General features: G+C 46.7%; 1 protein-coding gene across 1 annotated transcript in view; it reads right to left on the bottom strand.

The window, feature by feature from the left end:
• The window catches only part of BIN2 (bridging integrator 2), a 183,260-nt gene that overhangs the window by 63,668 nt on the left and 95,916 nt on the right, over window positions 1-23,676 (bottom strand). The window contains exons 3-4 of the mRNA XM_063952273.1: window positions 10,149-10,203; window positions 8,631-8,725 (exon numbers count right to left, since the gene is read on the bottom strand). Coding sequence (XP_063808343.1) covers window positions 8,631-8,725; window positions 10,149-10,203 — 150 coding nt within the window. The remainder of the gene's footprint in view (window positions 1-8,630; window positions 8,726-10,148; window positions 10,204-23,676) is intronic.

Genomic DNA, 23,676 nt, shown 5'->3' with positions numbered 1-23,676 from the left:
CGTTGCCTCCAAGGACTCCCTGCTTGTCAGGAACAAACACCAGGCTGCCTGGTATTTTTCCCGAGATACCTTGCTACACACCTCTTGCACCTCCTCTCTCTACAACCAGGTATGTCTTATTATCATTTAAGGCTCTGCATGAGCCCTCTCAAAATGCACTATTGCATTGCATATACTAATACCACTATTGCACATTCCACACACTGCGGGGTTTATATTTCATACTGAATACTTGCCAGCATTATATTTGTGTGTATCTATGCAAGTCTAGTGAATTTTATTCCATTCTAATTGATCATTGTTCTTATCACCCTGTGGAGTTTTTTTTAATTTCACTGCTGTACACTTGCCAGTATTATATTTCTGTGTATTCACATACCAGTTTAAGTGAATTTTAGTTTATTTTAATAGATTGTTTTCTCATGTTGTGGTTTTTTTTAAACAGACTCTTTTATCTATTATATACTGTGTTGAACAATTGATCAGTGCTATTTTTGTGTGCATCTCTATGCTATGTTTTATGCTCATTTATCTTGACTGTCATTCTATGCTTTACATTCAGTTCTAGAATAAATTGTCTGTTTTAGTTCTTAAATTAGAACTGTGTGATACATACACTGTATATTAAGAAATCTAGCACCAGAGGTCCGTGCTAATATCTTCACACATAAACTTACCTTTAAAGTGAATTAGGATCCCCCAGTATAGACCTAGGCTTGCTTAGTTTCCTGTACTTTTAAGGTACGTCCTCATAATTTCACATCAAATAATATTTATAGAGTTCCACATTTTGTTGCCATAAATAGTTTGGAAAACATATCATAGGTAAATACTTATAAATAAGGTGGCAATCTGCTTACAACCATTGTATTTGCTTTTTATAGAAATACGATTATGAAACCTCATGGTACGTCTTAAGGACTGGTCACTCTCTGTCATTATTTATATTTAATAATGAAATCTCCTTCAGGAATATTGACATCTACTGTAGATAGATGTGTCTCAGAATTACATGAAAGGTACAGTATAGTAATATAACATTTTACTTAGTTTTGTAATACCTATTGCCTTATAAGGTTGACAATGCCATTTTATATGCAAGCTATACCTTAAACACACCTTAAATACACTTTACCATGGAGCCACTGCACTTAATAAACACTCTACGTACTTTGTACGCTATTAGCGTACAAAGTCCTGTGCTGTGTACAGACTTAGCGTACAAACGCCGCGCTGACGGTACAAAGTACACACAGCGTGTACACACCCAATGAACACACTTTAAACCTTACACAGCAATGTGATGCGTTACTAATACACTTTAAACCTTATGCAGCAATGCAGTGTGATGTTATTACACTTTAAACCTTATGCAGCAATGCAGTGTGATGCTATTACACTTTAAACCTTATGCAGCAATGCAGTGTGATGCTATTACACTTTAAACCTTAGCAGGGAAAGGAAGACACGACACCAGTCTGTGGCTAAACCACTGGGTTCCGACACCACAGCGTTGTTAGGTTCCTGGTGCTCAGAACTAGGGAGATGTTGCGTAGTGAGTCCTGAGCACCAGAACGTGACGCTGAAATAAGGTGTGGTGTGGAAATAGCCCCTAGCACCCTACCTCCGTTGTTTTACCCGTGTGGTCAGTTCACGCCTGAGTGACTATGGTTTCTTGGGCCCACGGCAGCTGCGTTTGAAGGGCGGATTATGTGTGCCCAACTCCGATGCCCCCAGGTCTTAGCGTGAGACAAGGCGTGAACCGAGACAGGATAATAACAAGGGGACCTCTGACTAAAACAACAGAAAGCTAGGGGCTACTAACTACCCTAAAACTAAATATATGTGCGGCACGCCGCCAAAGGAAAAGAACAACCAAGGAAATGCTGTCCACTCGCCGACACAATACTGTTGTGTACCGGCGGTGACAGCATAAGCAGAACCCTCTGCAAAACACCAGTAACAAAATATAACCAAAGAATACTGCGGCCTAGGCCGACGGACGCGGCAAAGCCGCTACTCACGGAACCGTTACAAATACTGGCAAATGGATAGGAACCCCCAATGTAGCCGACACAGACTCTCAGAACCGGAGGACAGGCAGAATCCCAAACGACAGACCGGTGGACACCAAGAAGCCAGAGACTCGACTAGGCACAGACAAAGCCACAGGACTTCTGGACAGGAACACTTCACGGCAGGACACAGGAACCGACACAGGAATCGACACGGAAGCAGCTAGACAGACACTGCTAGACAGGAGCTCAGGAACTGGCAGGGACTAGCTCAGAACGCAAGAACTCTGGAACCCAGGAAATATCACCAGCGTCTGTGAATTGCACTGAGCCAGAATATAACAGAGAGTCTTAATTAATTATGTCGTGCAGCTGCCCTGCTGCACAACTGAGAGGTGCAATCAACAGACAGGTGAGGCTGAACACATGGGAACAAGCTGCAATTACACAGACTCACCACCGGCAGCAAACAAGAGTATTCTAAAACCAGAGCAACGTGAAAACCTGGCCTGCAAGACAACTATAAACATAAAATAGGAATGAACCACTACCTGTGGTTCATAACAGTACCCTTTCCTTAAGGGTGAGCTCCGAACACCCCATGACACCCATGGGGAACATGAACAGAAGTATAACATAAAATACATAACCAAAATGCAAAACAGGAATGAGCCACAGCCGTGGCTCATAACATTACCCCCCCCCCTTGAGGAGGGGTCAAAGGACCCCAAAATTCAGGTTATCCAAAACAAGGTATACATTAATAAACCTGACACTGAAATAAACAAACAAAGATAAGAAACAGAAACAAGCTGTGGCAACAACTTGTAACAGTGCCCCCCTCTTGACGGTGGCCACTGGACACAAGACAAGGAGAAAAAAAAATCTTTTTTTTTTTTTATATCTCAAGACAAGAGTCAATAATTATTTATTTTTCTTCTTCTTACTTTTACAAAGTTCTTGAGGTCTGACCAAGGTAATTCCCCAAACATTGTCTGAACTGATGGTACCTCCCAGCAAGGCTGGGTTCAAATCAGAGATTGGTTTCTTAAACTTGGGAGCTGAACTTTCAGGCAAAGTACTACAATTAGAAGAAGACAGAAAAGCACATCCTGCAGTCAAAACAACGGGCTGAGACTCTTGTGCCGTTTACAGTATACGGTGAGCTCTCAGCAGATAAGAAGGGTGACCTAGAGGGACCTGAACCAATTTCTTTGGAACCATATATTTTAATAACTGCATCACTGAATGCTGGGGGATCCTGAAGGATGGGATCTTCAGTTTTCATTAAATTGGATGCCCACTCAAAAGGCTCCCCTCTAAAGGAATATATCAGATAGAGCACAAGGTTCTCTGAAGTGACGCCCAGAAATGGTCTAGACAACATAATGATGTAATAGTGTTTGTAAAGCGCCAGAAATTGGACTAAGTCCCCATCAAAGATTATAGATGTTGAGATATCAACAGAGTCAGGATCTGCTTCCTTCCCATCTGACTGACTAGAGTGCTCTGCTAGGACCTGGTCACTATTGACCTTACTCGAGGCTGAGACTTTCTGAACCCCACCTGGGGCAGTGACTTTCTGAACCCCACCCGGGGCAGTGACTTTCTGAACCCCACCCGGGCAGTGACTTTCTGAACCCCACCCGGGGCAGTGACTTTCTGAACCCCACCCGGGGTAGTGACTTTCTGAACCCCACCCGGGGCAGTGGCCTTCGGGAACCCCGCTGGGGCAGTGGCCTTCGGGAACCCCGCTGGGGCAGTGGCCTCCGGGAACCCCGCTGGGGCAGTGGCCTCCGGGAACCCCGCTGGGGTCAGCACCTCGGATTCTTTTACTGGGACCGGACCGTCGGCCTCCCACTCAGGGACCGGGCCGTCGGCCTCCCTCTCTGAGTCGATAATTATCGAAACTTCTCCCGGGACTATGACTTCCGGGACTTTTGCTGAAGCTATAACCTTCAGAACCTCCACTAATGCTATGCTTTTTAAGTCCTTTCCTGGGGAAACGACTTCTAGACCCTTCTCTGGGGCTGTGTCTCTCGAGACCCCACTTGGGGATATTATTTCAAAGATCCCTTCTGGGGTTTTGCTTCTCGAGTTCCCTTCTAGAACTATGGTTTTAGACACCTTCTCTGGAGTTGCGCTTTTCAAGTCCTTACCTGGGGAAACAGCTTCTGAGACCCCTTCTGGTATTGACACCTGAGCTATAATATTCGATGTCCCTCTATAACCTAGAGCATCGGGTACCACTCCAGAACTCTGGGCACCGGGTACCGCTCCAGAACTCTGGGCACCGGGTACCGCTCCAGAACTCCGGGCACCGGGTACCGCTCCAGAACCATGGGCACCGGGTACCGCTCCAGGACCCTGGGCACCGGGTACTGCTCCAGGACCCTGGGCATCGGGCACCACTCCAGGACCCTGGGCATCGGGCACCACTCCAGGACCCTGGGCATCGGGCACCACTCCGGGTCCCTGGGCATCGGGCACCACTCCGGGACCCTGGGCATCGGGCACCACTCCGGGACCCTGGGCATCGGGCACCACTCCGGGACCCTGGGCATCGGGCACCGCTCCAGGGGTTTGCAACTTTGCTTCAACAGGAAAATCAAGAGAGGAGAGAAACATTCTCCTTTGGTTCCTGAATCTATAATGGGGCTCCCTAGCCCAAGGACCCCAATTATAGGACAGAGTGCTTTTTAGTGTGGGTTGTGTGACAAGTACCTCTGCCACAGTAGAGACAGGAGTAGGTCTTGTATCCTGACTAAACTTGGCCAGAGGGCAGGACTTGTCGCCACACTTTGGCTTGCGCAACTCACAGGTCTGCAAATAATGGCCTAAACCCCCACAATATAGGCATAAATCTAAGTTTCTGCGACGCAGACGCTCCTCTTCTGAGAGCCTGGGCCGCAGAAAACTTTCAAACTTTTTCTCTCTAATTAAACCTGAGGATTCTCTTGTCACCATATTGTGAGCAAGAGTCTCTTTAGAGGTAGATGAACTGTCAATAACTTCTGGCAAGATAAGCAAAATTTTAGTCAGAAGGTTTTGCAGTTGCTTTAAGGATTGCTGCAAAACTTCCAGTCGCTCAGGCTTCAAAGCACTGAAAGCAGAGTTCAGGGCTGAGAGAGATGCTTGCAGGGCTTGCATAGTAGGCATAGGAGGATTTCAAACTAGACAAGACAAGACTAGACACGATTTTTAAACACCGGACTGGATTTTTAAACACCGGACTGGATTCTGCACACTGAGTTCTAGACAGGACTGGATTCTAAACACCGGACTGGATTCTGCACACTGAATTCTAGACAGGACTGGATTCTAAACACCGGACTGAATTCTAGACCGGACTGGATTCTAAACACCGGACTGGATTCTGGACTAGACACTGGACCAAAAAAGAAAAAACTACTATTTAGCTTTGTTTCTTTTTTGTTGTATGGCTGGTGATAATGTTAGGTTCCTGGTGCTCAGAACTAGGGAGATGTTGCGTAGTGAGTCCTGAGCACCAGAACGTGACGCTGAAATAAGGTGTGGTGTGGAAATAGCCCCTAGCACCCTACCTCCGTTGTTTTACCCGTGTGGTCAGTTCACGCCTGAGTGACTATGGTTTCTTGGGCCCACGGCAGCCGCGTTTGAAGGGCGGATTATGTCTGCCCAACTCCGATGCCCCCAGGTCTTAGCATGAGACAAGGCGTGAACCGAGACAGGATAATAACAAGGGGACCTCTGACTAAAACAACAGAAAGCTAGGGGCTACTAACTACCCTAAAACTAAATATATGTGCGGCACGCCGCCAAAGGAAAAGAACAACCAAGGAAATGCTGTCCACTCGCCGACACAATACTGTTGTGTACCGGCGGTGACAGCATAAGCAGAACCCTCTGCAAAACACCAGTAACAAAATATAACCAAAGAATACTGCGGCCTAGGCCGACGGACGCGGCAAAGCCGCTACTCACAGAACCAGTACAAATACTGGCAAACGGACAGGAACCCCCAATGTAGCCGACACAGACTCTCAGAACCGGAGGACAGGCAGCATCCCAAACGACAGACCAGTGGACACCAAGAAGCCAGAGACTCGACTAGGCACAGACAAAGCCACAGGACTTCTGGACAGGAACACTTCACGGCAGGACACAGGAACCGACACAGGAATCGACACGGAATCAGCTAGACAGACACTGCTAGACAGGAGCTCAGGAACTGGCAGGGACTAGCTCAGAACGCAAGAACTCTGGAACCTAGGAAATATCACCAGCGTCTGTGAATTAGACTGAGCCAGAATATAACAGAGAGTCTTAATTAATTATGTCGTGCAGCTGCCCTGCTGCACAACTGAGAGGTGCAATCAACAGACAGGTGAGGCTGAACACATGGGAACAAGCTGCAATTACACAGACTCACCACCGGCAGCAAACAAAAGTATTCTAAAACCAGAGCAACGGGAAAACCTGGCCTGCAAGACAACTATAAACATAAAATAGGAATGAACCACTACCTGTGGTTCATAACAGTACCCTATCCTTAAGGGTGAGCACCGAACACCCCATGACACCCACGGGGAACATGAACAGAAGTATAACATAAAATACATAACCAAAATGCAAAACAGGAATGAGCCACAGCCGTGGCTCATAACAAGCGTATTATTGCTGAAAGGGGGTTACAATATAAACAATACAATACAACAGAATAATGGCTACAGTCAATGTTACATACATGAGTGGATTCGCCGCGCTACCCAGTCTGGTCCTCCATCATCTGATAGACAACGTTGTGAGTCTTGTGTCTGACCAGGCCTGCTGCAGGCTCTCTTTATACAATTCATCCAAAACATAACACAATGTATACTGTAATCTCTTTGTCCATTGGACACAGGGATGGTCATTTACAGTACAGGAGAGGTCATAGGTCGGTTTGAATAGGTAGGCGATGTCTTTCCCAACTGCTCTTGTGGGTGGTCTCCTCTGGATTCCCGCCGCATACATAATGTACAGTAAATACAGTTTATATCTATATTCTGCTCCTGCACATAACTATCCGCAGGAACATGCGATCTTTCGCAAACCAACACCGGAATGTTACCCTTAAAATACCCTTCAGCTGGATACCAAACACCACCTTATAACCTTGTTCTGTCCCCTCCTATCCTGTAAAGGTGAATCCCTTTGTTCTGATACCATTTAAACTACTGTTACTTTCTGATGTGGTGCAGGGAAACTATGTGTACATTGTGCACTGTTTGGATTAAATATGTAATATGTTTTGATAAGCCATCCATGCATTCACAAACTCTACCGTAAATTCTCATACCACGCACTAATACGCAGGACTGCGGGAGCGACCATACATAAATTGCGAATATGCGCACGCACAGCAGAGCAAGTACGCGCACGGAGGCCATCTGTGCGTAGTTTGTACGTGATGTGGGTACTGCAATATTTTTTCGACTTTGACAAGGTATAATATGATACAAAGTATTGGTGGCTCTGAAGCATTTTCCCATGTTTCTAAATGCAAAGATTCAGATCTCCAAATGTTTTCTCAGATATAGAAGAGAGCATAAATTTAATTACACCCTATAGTATATTATCTCGTATATACACAGACTTAGCCACATTTATCTCCTGATACATTAAAGTTTATACATTATCTATCCTGATTCCTGCCCCTTCATTTTCTTGCAAATACAGGATTATTACAAAAGAAATATACAATTTTAACAATTTATAAAGTAACGATTATTTATGATAATGACACTTAACATAACTGTTTTGTAAAGAAAGTTTATTACAGCAACCTACAGATGTTCCATGGGTTTACCTTGAGACAAATGGCTGATACTGTACTAGCAACACGGTAGTCTAACTTGTTCATCAAATACACGCATCTGCCAGGGCTTTTACCTTTACAAATCCACTTGTTTCAAATTTCTTGTGCTAACTGTAGATGGATTGTCTAGTCCAGTGGTTCTCAAACTTTTCTGAATCACGGTGCCTAGAGAATTTTAATTTTTTTCACGTCACCCCTAGGCCAAAAGTTTTTTATTGAGAAATGTAGAATGTAAATTGTGTTTATATGTCATTCTTAGGTTCAACTGTGTGGTGATGGACATGATTTGCTTGAGTTTGTAAACATATTTTATGACTGGCAGCCACCAGCACTGGTTTTACCTATTACATTGACCATAAATAATTTGAATTGGTCCTGGACCACCAACCTGATTCACCCCTGCAAGAGTCCCGTAGCACCACAAAGTGCCAACACAGTACACACACCGTTTGAGAACCACTGGTCTAGTTAGTGGTTAATTTCTGAATCGCATTCTAAAATTTTGTTGTACAACTGTAACGGAACCCGTTTTATTTACTTGGAGCAGACAAAACGCCTTCTCCACAGCATTAGTGGCCATCTTGCATAACTGGTCATGTGACACACTTCCAGGTGCTTATGTCACCATGGCCTTCTGTAGTTAAGACTTCCACAGTTTTTCTATGAAACTGTATGGTGCGTGTCATTATCTTAAATAGTCATTATTTCATAAATTGTAAAACTGTTAATTTCTTTGGTAATAACTCTGTATTAACTCATTCACACTCAATGTTTACCTCTACAATCGCTTTGAGCTCATTATATCCGTCCCAGTCAGCTCTGTAAATGGCATGGAGTGTTTCTGCTAATCTCTTAGAGCTTTCGTGCATTGCTGAAAGTATAAAAGACACAATACAATATATATAAGTGATTATCGTATCAATTAGGGAAAATAAATTAAGTATATATGATAATAAGCCTTGATATTGATACAAAAAATATAACATTCCAAAAAATAAATTGTTCTCAAAAATGTAGCTTAAAATACAGATGTATCCTAGTACATCATTGTTAAAATGCTAAAAGTCGCAGCATAGTGTACCGATGCGGTCGCGTACATACACATGCTCCCACTAACAGCATGGAGCATCGAGCAAGGAGAGCAGTCACAAGTAGTGGGCAGGGCTCTCACTACCCATGGTTATGCAGTGGTAAGACAGCGGCAGGAGTGAGATCACCAGCAAACAAAAGCAGACAATGGTGAAAGTATGGCTCCGGGATGTGATACTTATAATCATTCACTAAGATATCGCCTGATATTAGCATTCATACAGGAGGGATATTAGATAAGAACTTTGGCTGTTACTAATTCATTCTGAAGTGGTGAATTTACAATCATAGTAATCCACTATGACAACATTAAGAATCATCATATTTGTCCATCTCTTTCTGTGCGATAATAAACTCACAGCTGCTATAATATTTGGTGAATAATGATCAGATTACATTTACAAATATAAAATCAACATACTTATCTATATGGGGGTATCTTCTGAGTAGACATTCACAGTATTCTCAATATACTTACCTGCATGTATACTTACCCAGCAGACATTATACTCATTAATACTTACCAGTACAGAGCTTATTCTCAAGCACAAGCATTGCTCTACTCTCATCCACATTAAGAGATATATGATTGAAATCATAAATAGAAGTAACAGGTAGGTAGCGAGCCTTGGTTTTAGTATCATTTTAAACACTTGATTCACTGTGTGTATTATATGTATGTACAGTGGGCGGAATTCAATCCTTTTCACCCTTTTCCACACCTGTTCTGTTTCTGCCCTCAGAGATGTTGTATGATTATTTCAGCTCGCTACCCCCGAAGTAGCGAGGCACGCAACACTTTACACAGCTAAACCTGATTACTATGGGCGCAATATGCGCGATAACGGAGATCATTTTAGAAAGAAAATTGGGCGTGATGTATCATTTGAATCTCACCCAGTATGTCTAATTCTATTGACTTTACTTTGTGGTTGAACGTCTTTTAATTAACATAAAAAAATATATATTTTAATTTCATTTACATGCGCCAACAAAGAGACAATCTTTCTTCTTCTTTTTTCTTGTGGTTACTAATCTGGTCTTTGGTAGCACCCCTGACAACCTATCAACACATAGGGAACCTTTTGATGGTTATTAATCGGGGCCCCTCTCAGTAATATACTCATAAATTCACTGAACTAGTCATATCCCATTTCCCTATCCCTTTATGATATTACTAGTACTGTATTTACATGGGGTCTTACCTTTTACAGCACTGAAAGCAGACTTTAAATCTTTGTATAATTTATTACCTTCATTCTGAAATAAGAGGAATCAGTGTTAAAGCTCTTGGTGTATGATACAGATAATACTTGTTTCCAATGTATGAAAAGTATAAGAACCCCGCCGTTCCAGAGCGAACCTGCTATGAGAGGCGGATTGGGATGGAATACCAGCCTGAGAAATGTATGGAAGCAGCCCTAATGGGGATGCTATCTGATGAGGGGGGAGGGGTAGGTTGAGGGAGACAGGATCTCTTCTCATAGGGCCTGATTGGACGCAATCACTGTCTTCCTTGCGTCTTTTGCAGCAGTTGTGTCTGAGACCAGGGGCGGATTACAAATTAAAAGTGGCTCTGTAAAATTTTGTAGAAGTGGCCCGACATGGGCAGCACAAGAGGTATAACATACCGCGTAGACATGCCAGCATCACTGGATGGCAGAGTTGCTGTACTGCAGAGATGGAATAAGGGAATGAATGGGGACAATGCAGTGTACTGAGTGTGGTGGACTGCCTGTAATGTGGGGGGTGGGGGTCACATGACAACATACAAAACAGGCCCCACAGACATTTTGGCCTACCAGGAATCTTCCTGGGGAGCCCTATGGCCATTTCACCCCTGTCTGTATCTCTCCTGGAGTATACAAGCCCTGTGCTGAAAAATGGTGGGTCTCTTACCAAGATTACAACAAGTCCACACAACTCTGGAAGGCCCTTTATAGTGCTGTATCAATAGTCCCTGGAGGATGGGAAATTATTTTTTTCCCCCCTGTTCTCCATTGATACACTTACTGCCTATGGGTGGTTTGCAGCATAGCTGTAACAAGGCATTTTGGTGTCATGCCATAAAGAGCATTGGTGCACCCCCCCCCCCCCCATATTTTAAATACATACAGCCCACTACAAAATGGGCATGGTCTGGTTGGGAAGGGGCGTGGCCATACAATAGTACCACCAGTTCAAATTATGTCACCCAATAGTGCAACCTTATTCACATTACACCACACAGTAGTGCCCCCTTATTCACGTTATGCCACACATTACAGCTCCTTATTCACATTATGCCACAAAGTACTATCCCTTATACACATGTGGGGGTTATTCAGAGATGAATGCAGATGGCTGCATACGCAGCCAGTTCTGCCTTCATCTGTACACATGCTGGGGGCCCGCCCAGCACAGAGCAAGGCCATCCATCACGGGAGAGGCCACCCACCGATGCGTCTGCAATTCGATTGCAGAGGCATTGGATTTAACGTTGACCAGGCTGCGCTGTTAGGCAGTTGGTGGCCATCCTTTTTTTTTTTTGGGAGCAGCTGTGTAGCTCCTGACACGCCCCCATTCGGAACACCCCAACCCCCAATGTCATGATGATGCCCCTCCGATGGGCGCCTCTGTCAATCACACTGCAGTCGCATCCTTCCTGGATACGGTCACAATGTGTAAGGTCACACACAGGCACTGCATTCATTGCACTTGCACAGACCAGGTGGACGTGGCTGCTGTGAACAACCTCGCGGCTTTGTCCATCTCTGAATTAGGCCCATTATGCCACAAAGTAGTACCCCTTATAATAAGAATTTACTTACCGATAATTCTATTTCTCGTAGTCCGTAGTGGATGCTGGGGACTCCGTAAGGACCATGGGGAATAGCGGCCCCGCAGGAGACTGGGCACAAAAGTAAAGCTTTAGAACTACCTGGTGTGCACTGGCTCCTCCCCCTATGACCCTCCTCCAAGCCTCAGTTAGGATACTGTGCCCGGACGAGCGTACACAATAAGGAAGGATTTTGAATCCCGGGTAAGACTCATACCAGCCACACCAATCACACCATATAACTTGTGATCTAAACCCAGTTAACAGCATGATAACAGAGGAGCCTCTAGAAAAGATGGCTCACTACATCAATAACCCGATTTTTTTGGTAACAATAACTATGTACCAGTATTGCAGACAATCCGCACTTGGGATGGGCGCCCAGCATCCACTACGGACTACGAGAAATAGAATTATCGGTAAGTAAATTCTTATTTTCTCTGACGTCCTAGTGGATGCTGGGGACTCCGTAAGGACCATGGGGATTATACCAAAGCTCCCAAACGGGCGGGAGAGTGCGGATGACTCTGCAGCACCAAATGAGAGAACTCCAGGTCCTCCTCAGCCAGGGTATCAAATTTGTAGAATTTTACAAACGTATTTGCTCCTGACCAAGTAGCTGCTCGGCAAAGTTGTAAAGCCGAGATCCCTCGGGCAGCCGCCCAAGATGAGCCCCCCTTCCTTGTGGAATGGGCTTTTACAGATTTTGGCTGTGGCAGGCCTGCCACAGAATGTGCAAGCTGAATTGTACTACAAATCCAACGAGCAATAGTCTGCTTAGAAGCAGGAGCACCCAGCTTGTTGGGTGCATACAGAATAAACAACGAGTCAGATTTTCTGACTCCAGCCGTCCTGGAAACCTATATTTCCAGGGCCCTGACAACGTCTAGCAACTTGGAGTCCTCCAAGTCCCTAGTAGCCGCAGGCACCACAATAGGTTGATTCAGGTGAAACGCTGAAAACCACCTTAGGGAGAAACTGAGGACAAGTCCTCAATTCCGCCCTGTCCGAATGGAAAATCAGATGAGGGCTTTTACAGGATAAAGCCGCCAATTCTGACACGCACCTGGCCCAGGCCAGGGCCAACAGCATGACCACTTTCCATGTGAGATATTTTAACTCCACATATTTAAGTGGTTCAAACCAATGTGACTTTTGGAACCCAAAAACTACATTTAGATCCCAAGGTGCCACTGGAGGCACAAAAGGAGGCTGTATATACAGTACCCCTTTCACAAACGTCTGAACTTCAGGAACTGAAGCTAGTTCTTTTTGGAAGAAAATTGACAGGGCCGAAATTTGAACCTTAATGGACCCCCATTTCAGGCCCATAGACACTCCTGTTTGCAGGAAATGTAGGAATCGACCTAGTTGAAAATTCCTCCGTCGGGCCTTACTGGCCTCGCACCACGCAACATATTTTCGCCAAATGCGGTGATAATGTTTTGCGGTTATATCTTTCCTGGCTTTGATCAGGATAGGAATGACTTCATCCGGAATGCCTTTCTCCTTCAGGATCCGGCGTTCAACCGCCATGCCGTCAAACGCAGCCGCGGTAAGTCTTGGAACAGACAGGGTCCTTGCTGGAGCAGGTCCCTTCTTAGAGGTAGAGGCCACGGATCCTCCGTGAGCATCTCTTGAAGTTCCGGTTACCAAGTCCTTCTTGGCCAATCCGGAGCCACGAATATAGTGCTTACTCCTCTCCATCTTATAATTCTCAGTACCTTGGGTATGAGAGGCAGAGGAGGGAACACATACACTGACTGGTACACCCACTGTGTTACCAGAGCGTCTACAGCTATTGCCTGAGGGTCCCTTGACCTGGCGCAATACTTGTCGAGTTTTATAAACATGTGGAAGACTTCTGGGTGAAGTCCCCACTCTCCCGGGTGGGGGTCGTGTCTGCTGAGGAAGTCTGCTTCCCAGTTGTCCACTCCCGGAATGAATACTGCTGACAGTGCTATCACATGATTTTCGCCCAGCGAAGAATCCTTGCAGCTTCTGCCTTGCCCTCCTGCTTCTTGTGTCACCCTGTCTGTTTACGTGGGTGACTGCCGTGATGTTGTCCGAATGGATCAACTCCGGGTGACCTTGAAGCAGAGGTCTTGCTGAGCTTAGAGCATTGTAAATGGCCCTTAGCTTCAGGATATTTATGTGAAGTGATGTCTCCAGGCTTGACCATAAGCTCTGGAATTTCCTTCCCTGTGTGACTGCTCCCCAGCCTCGCAGGCTGGCATCCGTGGTCACCAGGACCCAGTCCTGAATGTCGAATCTGCGGCCCTCTAGAAGATGAGCACTCTGCAACCACCACAGGAGAGACACCCTTGTGCTTGGTAACAGGGTTATCCGCTGATGCATCTGAAGATGCGACCCGGACCATTTGTCCAGCAGGTCCCACTGGAAAGTTCTTGCGTGGAATCTGCCGAATGGGATTGCTTCGTAGGAAGCCACCATTTTTCCCAGAACCCTTTCATTGATGTACTGAGACTTGGCTCAGTTATAGGAGGTTCCCGACTAGCTCGGATAACTCCCTGACTTTCTCCTCCGGGAGAAACACCTTTTTCTGGACTGTGTCCAGGATCATCCCTAGGAACAGAAGACGAGTCGTCGGAATCAGCTGCGATTTTGGAATATTGAGAATCCAATCGTGCTGCCGCAACACTACCTGAGATAGTGCTACACCGACCTCCAACTGTTCCCTGGATCTTACCCTTATCAGGGAATCGTCCAAGTAAGGGATAACTAAAATTCCCTTCCTTCGAAAGAGTATCATCATTTCGGCCATTACCTTGGTAAAGACCCGGGGTGCCGTGGACCATCCATACGGCAGCGTCTGAAACTGATAGTGACAGTTCTGTACCACAAACCTGAGGTACCCTTGGTGAGAAGGGTAAATTGGGACATGAAGGTAAGCATCCTTGATGTCCCGAGACATCATGTAGTCCCCTTCTTCCAGGTTCGCAATCACTGCTCTGAGTGACTCAATCTTGAATTTGAACCTCCGTATGTAAGTGTTCAAGATTTTAGATTTAGAATCGGTCTCACCGAGCCGTCCGGCTTCGGTACCACAACAGTGTGGAATAATACCCCGTTCCCTGTTGCAGGAGGGGTACCTTGATTATCACCTGCTGGGAATACAGCTTGTGAATGGCTTCCAAAACTGCCTCCCTGTCAGAGGGAGACATCGGTAAAGCCGACTTTAGGAAATGGCGAGGGGGAGACGTCTCGAATTCCAATTTGTACCCCTGAGATATCATCTGAAGGATCCAGGGGTCTAATTGCGAGTGAGCCCACTGCGCGCTGAAATTCATTGAGACGGGCCCCCACCGTGCCTGATTCTGCTTGTAAAGCCCCAGCGTCATACTGAGGGCTTGGCAGAGGCGGGAGAGGGCTTCTGTTCCTGGGAACTGGCTGATTTCTGCAGCCTTTTTCCTCTCCCTCTGTCACGGGGCAGAAATGAGGAACCTTTTGCCCGCTTGCCCACGAAAGGACTGCGCCTGATAATACGGCGTCTTCTTATGTTGAGAGGCGACCTGGGGTACAAACGTGGATTTCCCAGCTGTTGCCGTGGCCACCAGGTCTGAAAGACCGACCCCAAATAACTCCTCCCCTTAATAAGGCAATACTTCCAAATGCCGTTTGGAATCCACATCACCTGACCACTGTCGTGTCCATAACCCTCTACTGGCAGAAATGGACAACGCACTTAGACTTGATGCCAGTCGGCAAATATTCCGCTGTGCATCACGCATATATAGAAATGCATCTTTTAAATGCTCTATAGGCAATAATATACTGTCCCTATCTAGGGTATCAATATTTTCAGTCAGGGAATCCGACCACGCCAACCCAGCACTGCACATCCAGGCTGAGGCGATTGCTGGTCGCAGTATAACACCAGTATGTGTGTAACTACATTTTAGGATACCCTCCTGCTTTCTATCAGCAGGATCCTTAAGGGCGGCCATCTCAGGAGAGGGTAGAGCCCTTGTTTTTACAAGCGTGTGAGCGCTTTATCCACCCTAGGGGGTGTTTCCCAACGCACCCTAACCTCTGGCGGGAAAGGATATAATGCCAATAACATTTTAGAAATTATCAGTTGTTATCGGGGGAAACCCACGCATCATCACACACCTCATTTAATTTCTCAGATTCAGGAAAACTACAGGTAGTTTTTCCTCACCGAACATAATACCCCTTTTTGGTGGTACTCGTATTATCAGAAATGTGTAAAATATTTTTCATTGCCTCAATCATGTAACGTGTGGCCCTACTGGAAGTCACATTTGTCTCTTCACCGTCGACACTGGAGTCAGTATCCGTGTCGGCGTCTATATCTGCCATCTGAGGTAACGGGCGCTTTAGAGCCCCTGACGGCCTATGAGACGTCTGGACAGGCACAAGCTGAGTAGCCGGCTGTCTCATGTCAACCACTGTCTTTTATACAGAGCTGACACTGTCACGTAATTCCTTCCAACAGTTCATCCACTCAGGTGTCGACCCCCTAGGGGGTGACATCACTATTACAGGCAATCTGCTCCGTCTCCACATCATTTTTCTCCTCATACATGTCGACACAAACGTACCGACACACAGCACACACACAGGGAATGCTCTGATAGAGGACAGGACCCCACTAGCCCTTTGGGGAGACAGAGGGAGAGTTTGCCAGCACACACCAGAGCGCTATATATATACAGGGATAACCTTATATAAGTGTTTTTCCCCTTATAGCTGCTGTATTTTTAATACTGCGCGTAATTAGTGCCCCCCTCTCTTTTTTAACCCTTTCTGTAGTGTAGTGACTGCAGGGGAGAGCCAGGGAGCTTCCCTCCAACGGAGCTGTGAGGGAAAATGGCGCCAGTGTGCTGAGGAGATAGGCTCCGCCCCCTTCTCGGCGGCCTTATCTCCCGTTTTTCTGTGTATTCTGGCAGGGGTTAAATGCATCCATATAGCCCAGGAGCTATATGTGATGCATTTTTTGCCATCCAAGGTGTTTTTATTGCGTCTCAGGGCGCCCCCCCCCAGCGCCCTGCACCCTCAGTGACCGGAGTGTGAAGTGTGCTGAGAGCAATGGCGCACAGCTGCAGTGCTGTACGCTACCTTGTTGAAGACAGGACGTCTTCTGCCGCCGATTTTCCGGACCTCTTCTGTCTTCTGGCTCTGTAAGGGGGCCGGCGGCGCGGCTCTGGGACCTATCCATGGCTGGGCCTGTGATCGGTCCCTCTGGAGCTAATGTCCAGTAGCCTAAGAAGCCCAATCCACTCTGCACGCAGGTGAGTTCGCTTCTTCTCCCCTTAGTCCCTCGATGCAGTGAGCCTGTTGCCAGCAGGTCTCACTGAACATAAAAAACCTAAAACTAAACTTTTCACTAAGCAGCTCAGGAGAGCCCCTAGTGTGCACCCTTCTCGTTCGGGCACAAAAATCTAACTGAGGCTTGGAGGAGGGTCATAGGGGGAGGAGCCAGTGCACACCAGGTAGTTCTAAAGCTTTACTTTTGTGCCCAGTCTCCTGCGGAGCCGCTATTCCCCATGGTCCTTACGGAGTCCCCAGCATCCACTAGGACGTCAGAGAAAACACATTATGCCACACAGTAATGCCCCCTACACATTATGCACACAGTAGTAGTGAGGGGAGAGTGGCAGCTGTGCTTGCAGCATCTTTCAGGCTGACATACAGCTGCTACAGCTGGGTCAGGTATAGGAGGAGGGAGGCCACTCCTCACTCACTGCTGCCCGCATCTACACCATGCTGTTGTGATGCCTCTCCTTCTGTGGCCAGTTGCACCGCTAGCAACATACATCACAGTGGGCGCCCAGCAAAAGTCATTGCGGCAGCATGCAGGTTTTCCACCTGGGCATCCTGAGCTCTGTGCGACAGCACCATTTGCACTGCCCTAGTTACAGTCCTGATTTGCAGTATAACAGGGGGATCTCATACTTATGGTCTATTATAGTGTTCTCAAGAACTGGGTCTGATTGTTGATTAGGTTTATGTTTTTGAGTGTGTGTTTGTACATGTTACAGAGGTTAGTTAAGTTTTATTGAAAGCATATTTTATTTTAAAAAATTGTTGGTGTGAGTACGTGTGACATATGACTGACATAAAACGAGGAACAGGCTCTATGCATGCAGAACTGCACGCCTCAGCATATGAGAGCAAATACACAATTTATTGTGGAATTTTATTTTTACCTCAGTACTTGCCTAACTGTACATCAGGCCCAGAATGTATGCAAACATGAAGTACACAAAAAAAATGTACTTACATGTGTATGTTGAGTCAGACAACGAAAAAGTAGTACAGTGCATCCGGAAAGTATTTACAGCACTTCACTTTTTCCACATTTTGTTATGTTACAGCCTATTCCAAACTGGAATAAATTCATTTATCCCTCAAAATTCTACACACAATACCCATAATGAGATTTTTGCTAATTTATTAAAAATAAAAAACTATGAAATCACATATACATAAGTATTCACAGCCTGTGCTCAATACTTTGTTGATGCACTTTTGGCAGAAATTGCAACCTCAAGTCTTTTTGAATATGATGCCACAAGCTTGGCACACCCATCTTTGGCCAGTTTCGCCCATTCCTCTTTGCAGCACCTCTCTGAAGGTCCATCAGGTTGGATGGGAAGGATTGGTGCAAAGCCATTTTCAGATCTCTCCAGAGATGTTCAATCGGATTCAAGTCTGGGCTCTGGCTGGACCACTCAAGGACATTCACAAAGTTGTCCTGAAGCCACTCCTTTGATATCTTGGCTGTGTGCTTAGGGTCGTTGTCCTGCTGAAAGATGAACCGTCGCCCCAGTCTGAGGCCAAGAGCGCTCTGGAGCAAGTTTTCATCCAGGGTGTCTCTGTACATTTCTGCATTCTTCTTTCCCTCTACCCTGACTAGTCACCCAGTTCCCTTCAGCTGAAAAATATCCCCACAGCATGATGCTGCCACCACCATGCTTCACGTAGGGATGGTATTGACTTGGTGATGAGCGGTTCCTGGTTTCCTCCAAACATGATGCCTGGCATTCATACCAAAGAGTTCAATCTTTGTCTCATCAGACCACAGAATTTTGTTTCTCATGGTCTGAGAGTCCTTCAGGTGCATTTTGGCAAACTCCAGGCGAGCTGCCATGTGCTTTAGTTTTTACTAAGGAGTGGTTTCCATCTAGCCACTCTACCATTCAGGCCTAAATGGTGGATTGCTGCAGAGATGGTTATCCTTCTGGAAGGTTCTCCTCTCTCCACAGAGAAATGCTGTAGCTCTGACAGAGTGACCATTGGGTTCTTGGTCCCTGACTAGGGCCCTTCTCCCCTGATTGCACAGTTTAGACCATCGGCCAGCTCTAGGAAGAATCCTGGTGGTTCCGAACTTCTTCCATTTTCAGATGATGGAGGCCACTGTGCTCATTGGGACCTTCAAAGCAGCAGATATTTTTCTATACCCTTCCCAAGATTTTTGCCTCAAGACAATCCTGTCTTGGAGGTCTACATACAATTCCTTTGACTTCATGCTTGGTTTGTGCTCAGACATGCACTGTCAAGTGTGGGACCTTATATAGACTAGAGATGTGCACTTGAAATTTTTCGGGTTTTGTGTTTTGGTTTTGGGTTCGGTTCCGCGGCCGTGTTTTGGGTTCGACCGCGTTTTGGCAAAACCTCACCGAATTTTTTTTGTCGGATTCGGGTGTGTTTTGGATTCGGGTGTTTTTTTCAAAAAACACTAAAAAACAGCTTAAATCATAGAATTTGGGGGTCATTTTGATCCCAAAGTATTATTAACCTCAAAAACCATAATTTCCACTCATTTTCAGTCTATTCTGAATACCTCACACCTCACAATATTATTTTTAGTCCTAAAATTTGCACCGAGGTCGCTGGATGACTAAGCTAAGCGACCCTAGTGGCCGACACAAACACCTGGCCCATCTAGGAGTGGCACTGCAGTGTCACGCAGGATGTCCCTTCCAAAAAACACTCCCCAAACAGCACATGACGCAAAGAAGAAAAAAAGAGGCGCAATGAGGTAGCTGTGTGAGTAAGCTAAGCGACCCTAGTGGCCGACACAAACACCTGGCCCATCTAGGAGTGGCACTGCAGTGTCACGCAGGATGTCCCTTCCAAAAAACACTCCCCAAACAGCACATGACGCAAAGAAGAAAAAAAGAGGCGCAATGAGGTAGCTGTGTGAGTAAGCTAAGCGACCCTAGTGGCCGACACAAACACCTGGCCCATCTAGGAGTGGCACTGCAGTGTCACGCAGGATGTCCCTTCCAAAAAACCCTCCCCAAACAGCACATGACGCAAAGAAAAAAAGAGGCGCAATGAGGTAGCTGTGTGAGTAAGATAAGCGACCCTAGTGGCCGACACAAACACCGGGCCCATCTAGGAGTGGCACTGCAGTGTCTCACGCAGGATGTCCCTTCCAAAAAACCCTCCCCAAACAGCACATGACGCAAAGAAGAAAAGAGGCGCAATGAGGTAGCTGTGTGAGTAAGATAAGCGAACCTAGTGGCCGACACAAACACCTGGCCCATCTAGGAGTGGCACTGCAGTGTCACGCAGGATGTCCCTTCCAAAAAACCCTCCCCAAACAGCACATGACGCAAAGAAAAAAAGAGGCGCAATGAGGTAGCTGTGTGAGTAAGATAAGCGACCCTAGTGGCCGACACAAACACCGGGCCCATCTAGGAGTGGCACTGCAGTGTCACGCAGGATGTCCCTTCCAAAAAACCCTCCCCAAACAGCACATGACGCAAAGAAAAAAAGAGGCGCAATGAGGTAGCTGTGTGACTAAGCTTAGCGACCCTAGTGGCCGACACAAACACCGGGCCCATCTAGGAGTGGCACTGCAGTGTCACACAGGATGGCCCTTCCAAAAAACACTCCCCAAACAGCACATGACGCAAAGAAGAAAAAAAGAGGCGCAATGAGGTAGCTGTGTGAGTAAGCTAAGCGACCCTAGTGGCCGACACAAACACCTGGCCCATCTAGGAGTGGCACTGCAGTGTCACGCAGGATGTCCCTTCCAAAAAACCCTCCCCAAACAGCACATGACGCAAAGAAAAAAAGAGGCGCAATGAGGTAGCTGTGTGAGTAAGATAAGCGACCCTAGTGGCCGACACAAACACCGGGCCCATCTAGGAGTGGCACTGCAGTGTCACGCAGGATGTCCCTTCCAAAAAACCCTCCCCAAACAGCACATGACGCAAAGAAAAAAAGAGGCGCAATGAGGTAGCTGTGTGAGTAAGATAAGCGACCCTAGTGGCCGACACAAACACCGGGCCCATCTAGGAGTGGCACTGCAGTGTCACGCAGGATGTCCCTTCCAAAAAACACTCCCCAAACAGCACATGACGCAAAGAAAAAAAGAGGCGCAATGAGGTAGCTGTGTGACTAAGCTTAGCGACCCTAGTGGCCGACACAAACACCGGGCCCATCTAGGAGTGGCACTGCAGTGTCACGCAGGATGGCCCTTCCAAAAAACACTCCCCAAACAGCACATGACGCAAAGAAGAAAAAAAGAGGCGCAATGAGGTAGCTGTGTGAGTAAGCTAAGCGACCCTAGTGGCCGACACAAACACCTGGCCCATCTAGGAGTGGCACTGCAGTGTCACGCAGGATGTCCCTTCCAAAAAACCCTCCCCAAACAGCACATGACGCAAAGAAAAAAAGAGGCGCAATGAGGTAGCTGTGTGAGTAAGATAAGCGACCCTAGTGGCCGACACAAACACCGGGCCCATCTAGGAGTGGCACTGCAGTGTCTCACGCAGGATGTCCCTTCCAAAAAACCCTCCCCAAACAGCACATGACGCAAAGAAAAAAAGAGGCGCAATGAGGTAGCTGTGTGACTAAGCTTAGCGACCCTAGTGGCTGACACAAACACCTGGCCCATCTAGGAGTGGCACTGCAGTGTCACGCAGGATGGCCCTTCCAAAAAACACTCCCCAAACAGCACATGACGCAAATAAAAATGAAAGAAAAAAGAGGTGCAAGATGGAATTGTCCTTGGGCCATCCCACCCACCCTTATGTTGTATAAACAGGACATGCACACTTTAACCAACCCATCATTTCAGTGACAGGGTCTGCCACACGACTGTGACTGAAATGACGGGTTGGTTTGGACCCCCACCTAAAAAGAAGCAATTAATCTCTCCTTGCACAAACTGGCTCTACAGAGGCAAGATGTCCACCTCATCATCATCCTCCGATATATCACCGTGTACATCCCCCTCCTCACAGATTATCAATTCGTCCCCACTGGAATCCACCATCTTAGCTCCCTGTGTACTTTGTGGAGGCAATTGCTGCTGGTCAATGTCTCCACGGAGGAATTGATTATAATTCATTTTAATGAACATCATCTTCTCCACATTTTCTGGATGTAACCTCGTACGCCGATTGCTGAGAAGGTGAGCGGCGGCACTAAACACTCTTTCGGAGTACACACTTGTGGGAGGGCAACTTAGGTAGAATAAAGCCAGTTTGTGCAAGGGCCTCCAAATTGCCTCTTTTTCCTGCCAGTATAAGTACGGACTGTCTGACGTGCCTACTTGGATGCGGTCACTCATATAATCCTCCACCATTCTTTCAATGGTGAGAGAATCATATGCAGTGACGGTAGACGACATGTCCGTAATCGTTGTCAGGTCCTTCAGTCCGGACCAGATGTCAGCATCAGCAGTCGCTCCAGACTGCCCTGCATCACCGCCAGCGGGTGGGCTCGGAATTCTGAGCCTTTTCCTCGCACCCCCAGTTGCGGGAGAATGTGAAGGAGGAGATGTTGACAGGTCGCGTTCCGCTTGACTTGACAATTTTCTCACCAGCAGGTCTTTGAACCCCAGCAGACTTGTGTCTGCCGGAAAGAGAGATCCAAGGTAGGCTTTAAATCTAGGATCGAGCATGGTGGCCAAAATGTAGTGCTCTGATTTCAACAGATTGACCACCCGTGAATCCTTGTTAAGCGAATTAAGGGCTCCATCCACAAGTCCCACATGCCTAGCGGAATCGCTCTGTGTTAGCTCCTCCTTCAATGTCTCCAGCTTCTTCTGCAAAAGCCTGATGAGGGGAATGACCTGACTCAGGCTGGCAGTGTCTGAACTGACTTCACGTGTGGCAAGTTCAAAGGGCATCAGAACCTTGCACAACGTTGAAATCATTCTCCACTGCGCTTGAGACAGGTGCATTCCACCTCCTATATCGTGCTGAATTGTATAGGCTTGAATGGCTTTTTGCTGCTCCTCCAACCTCTGAAGCATATAGAGGGTTGAATTCCACCTCGTTACCACTTCTTGCTTCAGATGATGGCAGGGCAGGTTCAGTTGTTTTTGGTGGTGCTCCAGTCTTCTGTACGTGGTGCCTGTACGCCGAAAGTGTCCCGCAATTCTTCTGGCCACCGACAGCATCTCTTGCACACCCCTGTCGTTTTTTAAAAAATTCTGCACCACCAAATTCAAGGTATGTGCAAAACATGGGACGTGCTGGAATTTGCCCATATTTAATGCACACACAATATTGCTGGCGTTGTCCGATGCCACAAATCCACAGGAGAGTCCAATTGGGGTAAGCCATTCCGCGATGATCTTCCTCAGTTGCCGTAAGAGGTTTTCAGCTGTGTGCGTATTCTGGAAAGCGGTGATACAAAGCGTAGCCTGCCTAGGAAAGAGTTGGCGTTTGCGAGATGCTGCTACTGGTGCCGCCGCTGCTGTTCTTGCGGCGGGAGTCCATACATCTACCCAGTGGGCTGTCACAGTCATATAGTCCTGACCCTGCCCTGCTCCACTTGTCCACATGTCCGTGGTTAAGTGGACATTGGGTACAACTGCATTTTTTAGGACACTGGTGAGTCTTTTTCTGACGTCCGTGTACATTCTCGGTATCGCCTGCCTAGAGAAGTGGAACCTAGATGGT

This window comes from Pseudophryne corroboree, chromosome 2 (assembly GCF_028390025.1).
Source record: "Pseudophryne corroboree isolate aPseCor3 chromosome 2, aPseCor3.hap2, whole genome shotgun sequence".
Taxonomy (NCBI): Eukaryota; Metazoa; Chordata; class Amphibia; order Anura; family Myobatrachidae; genus Pseudophryne; species Pseudophryne corroboree.
The sequence above is the reverse complement of the archived record's forward strand: the minus strand, read 5'-3'. Positions and strand labels throughout refer to the sequence as shown.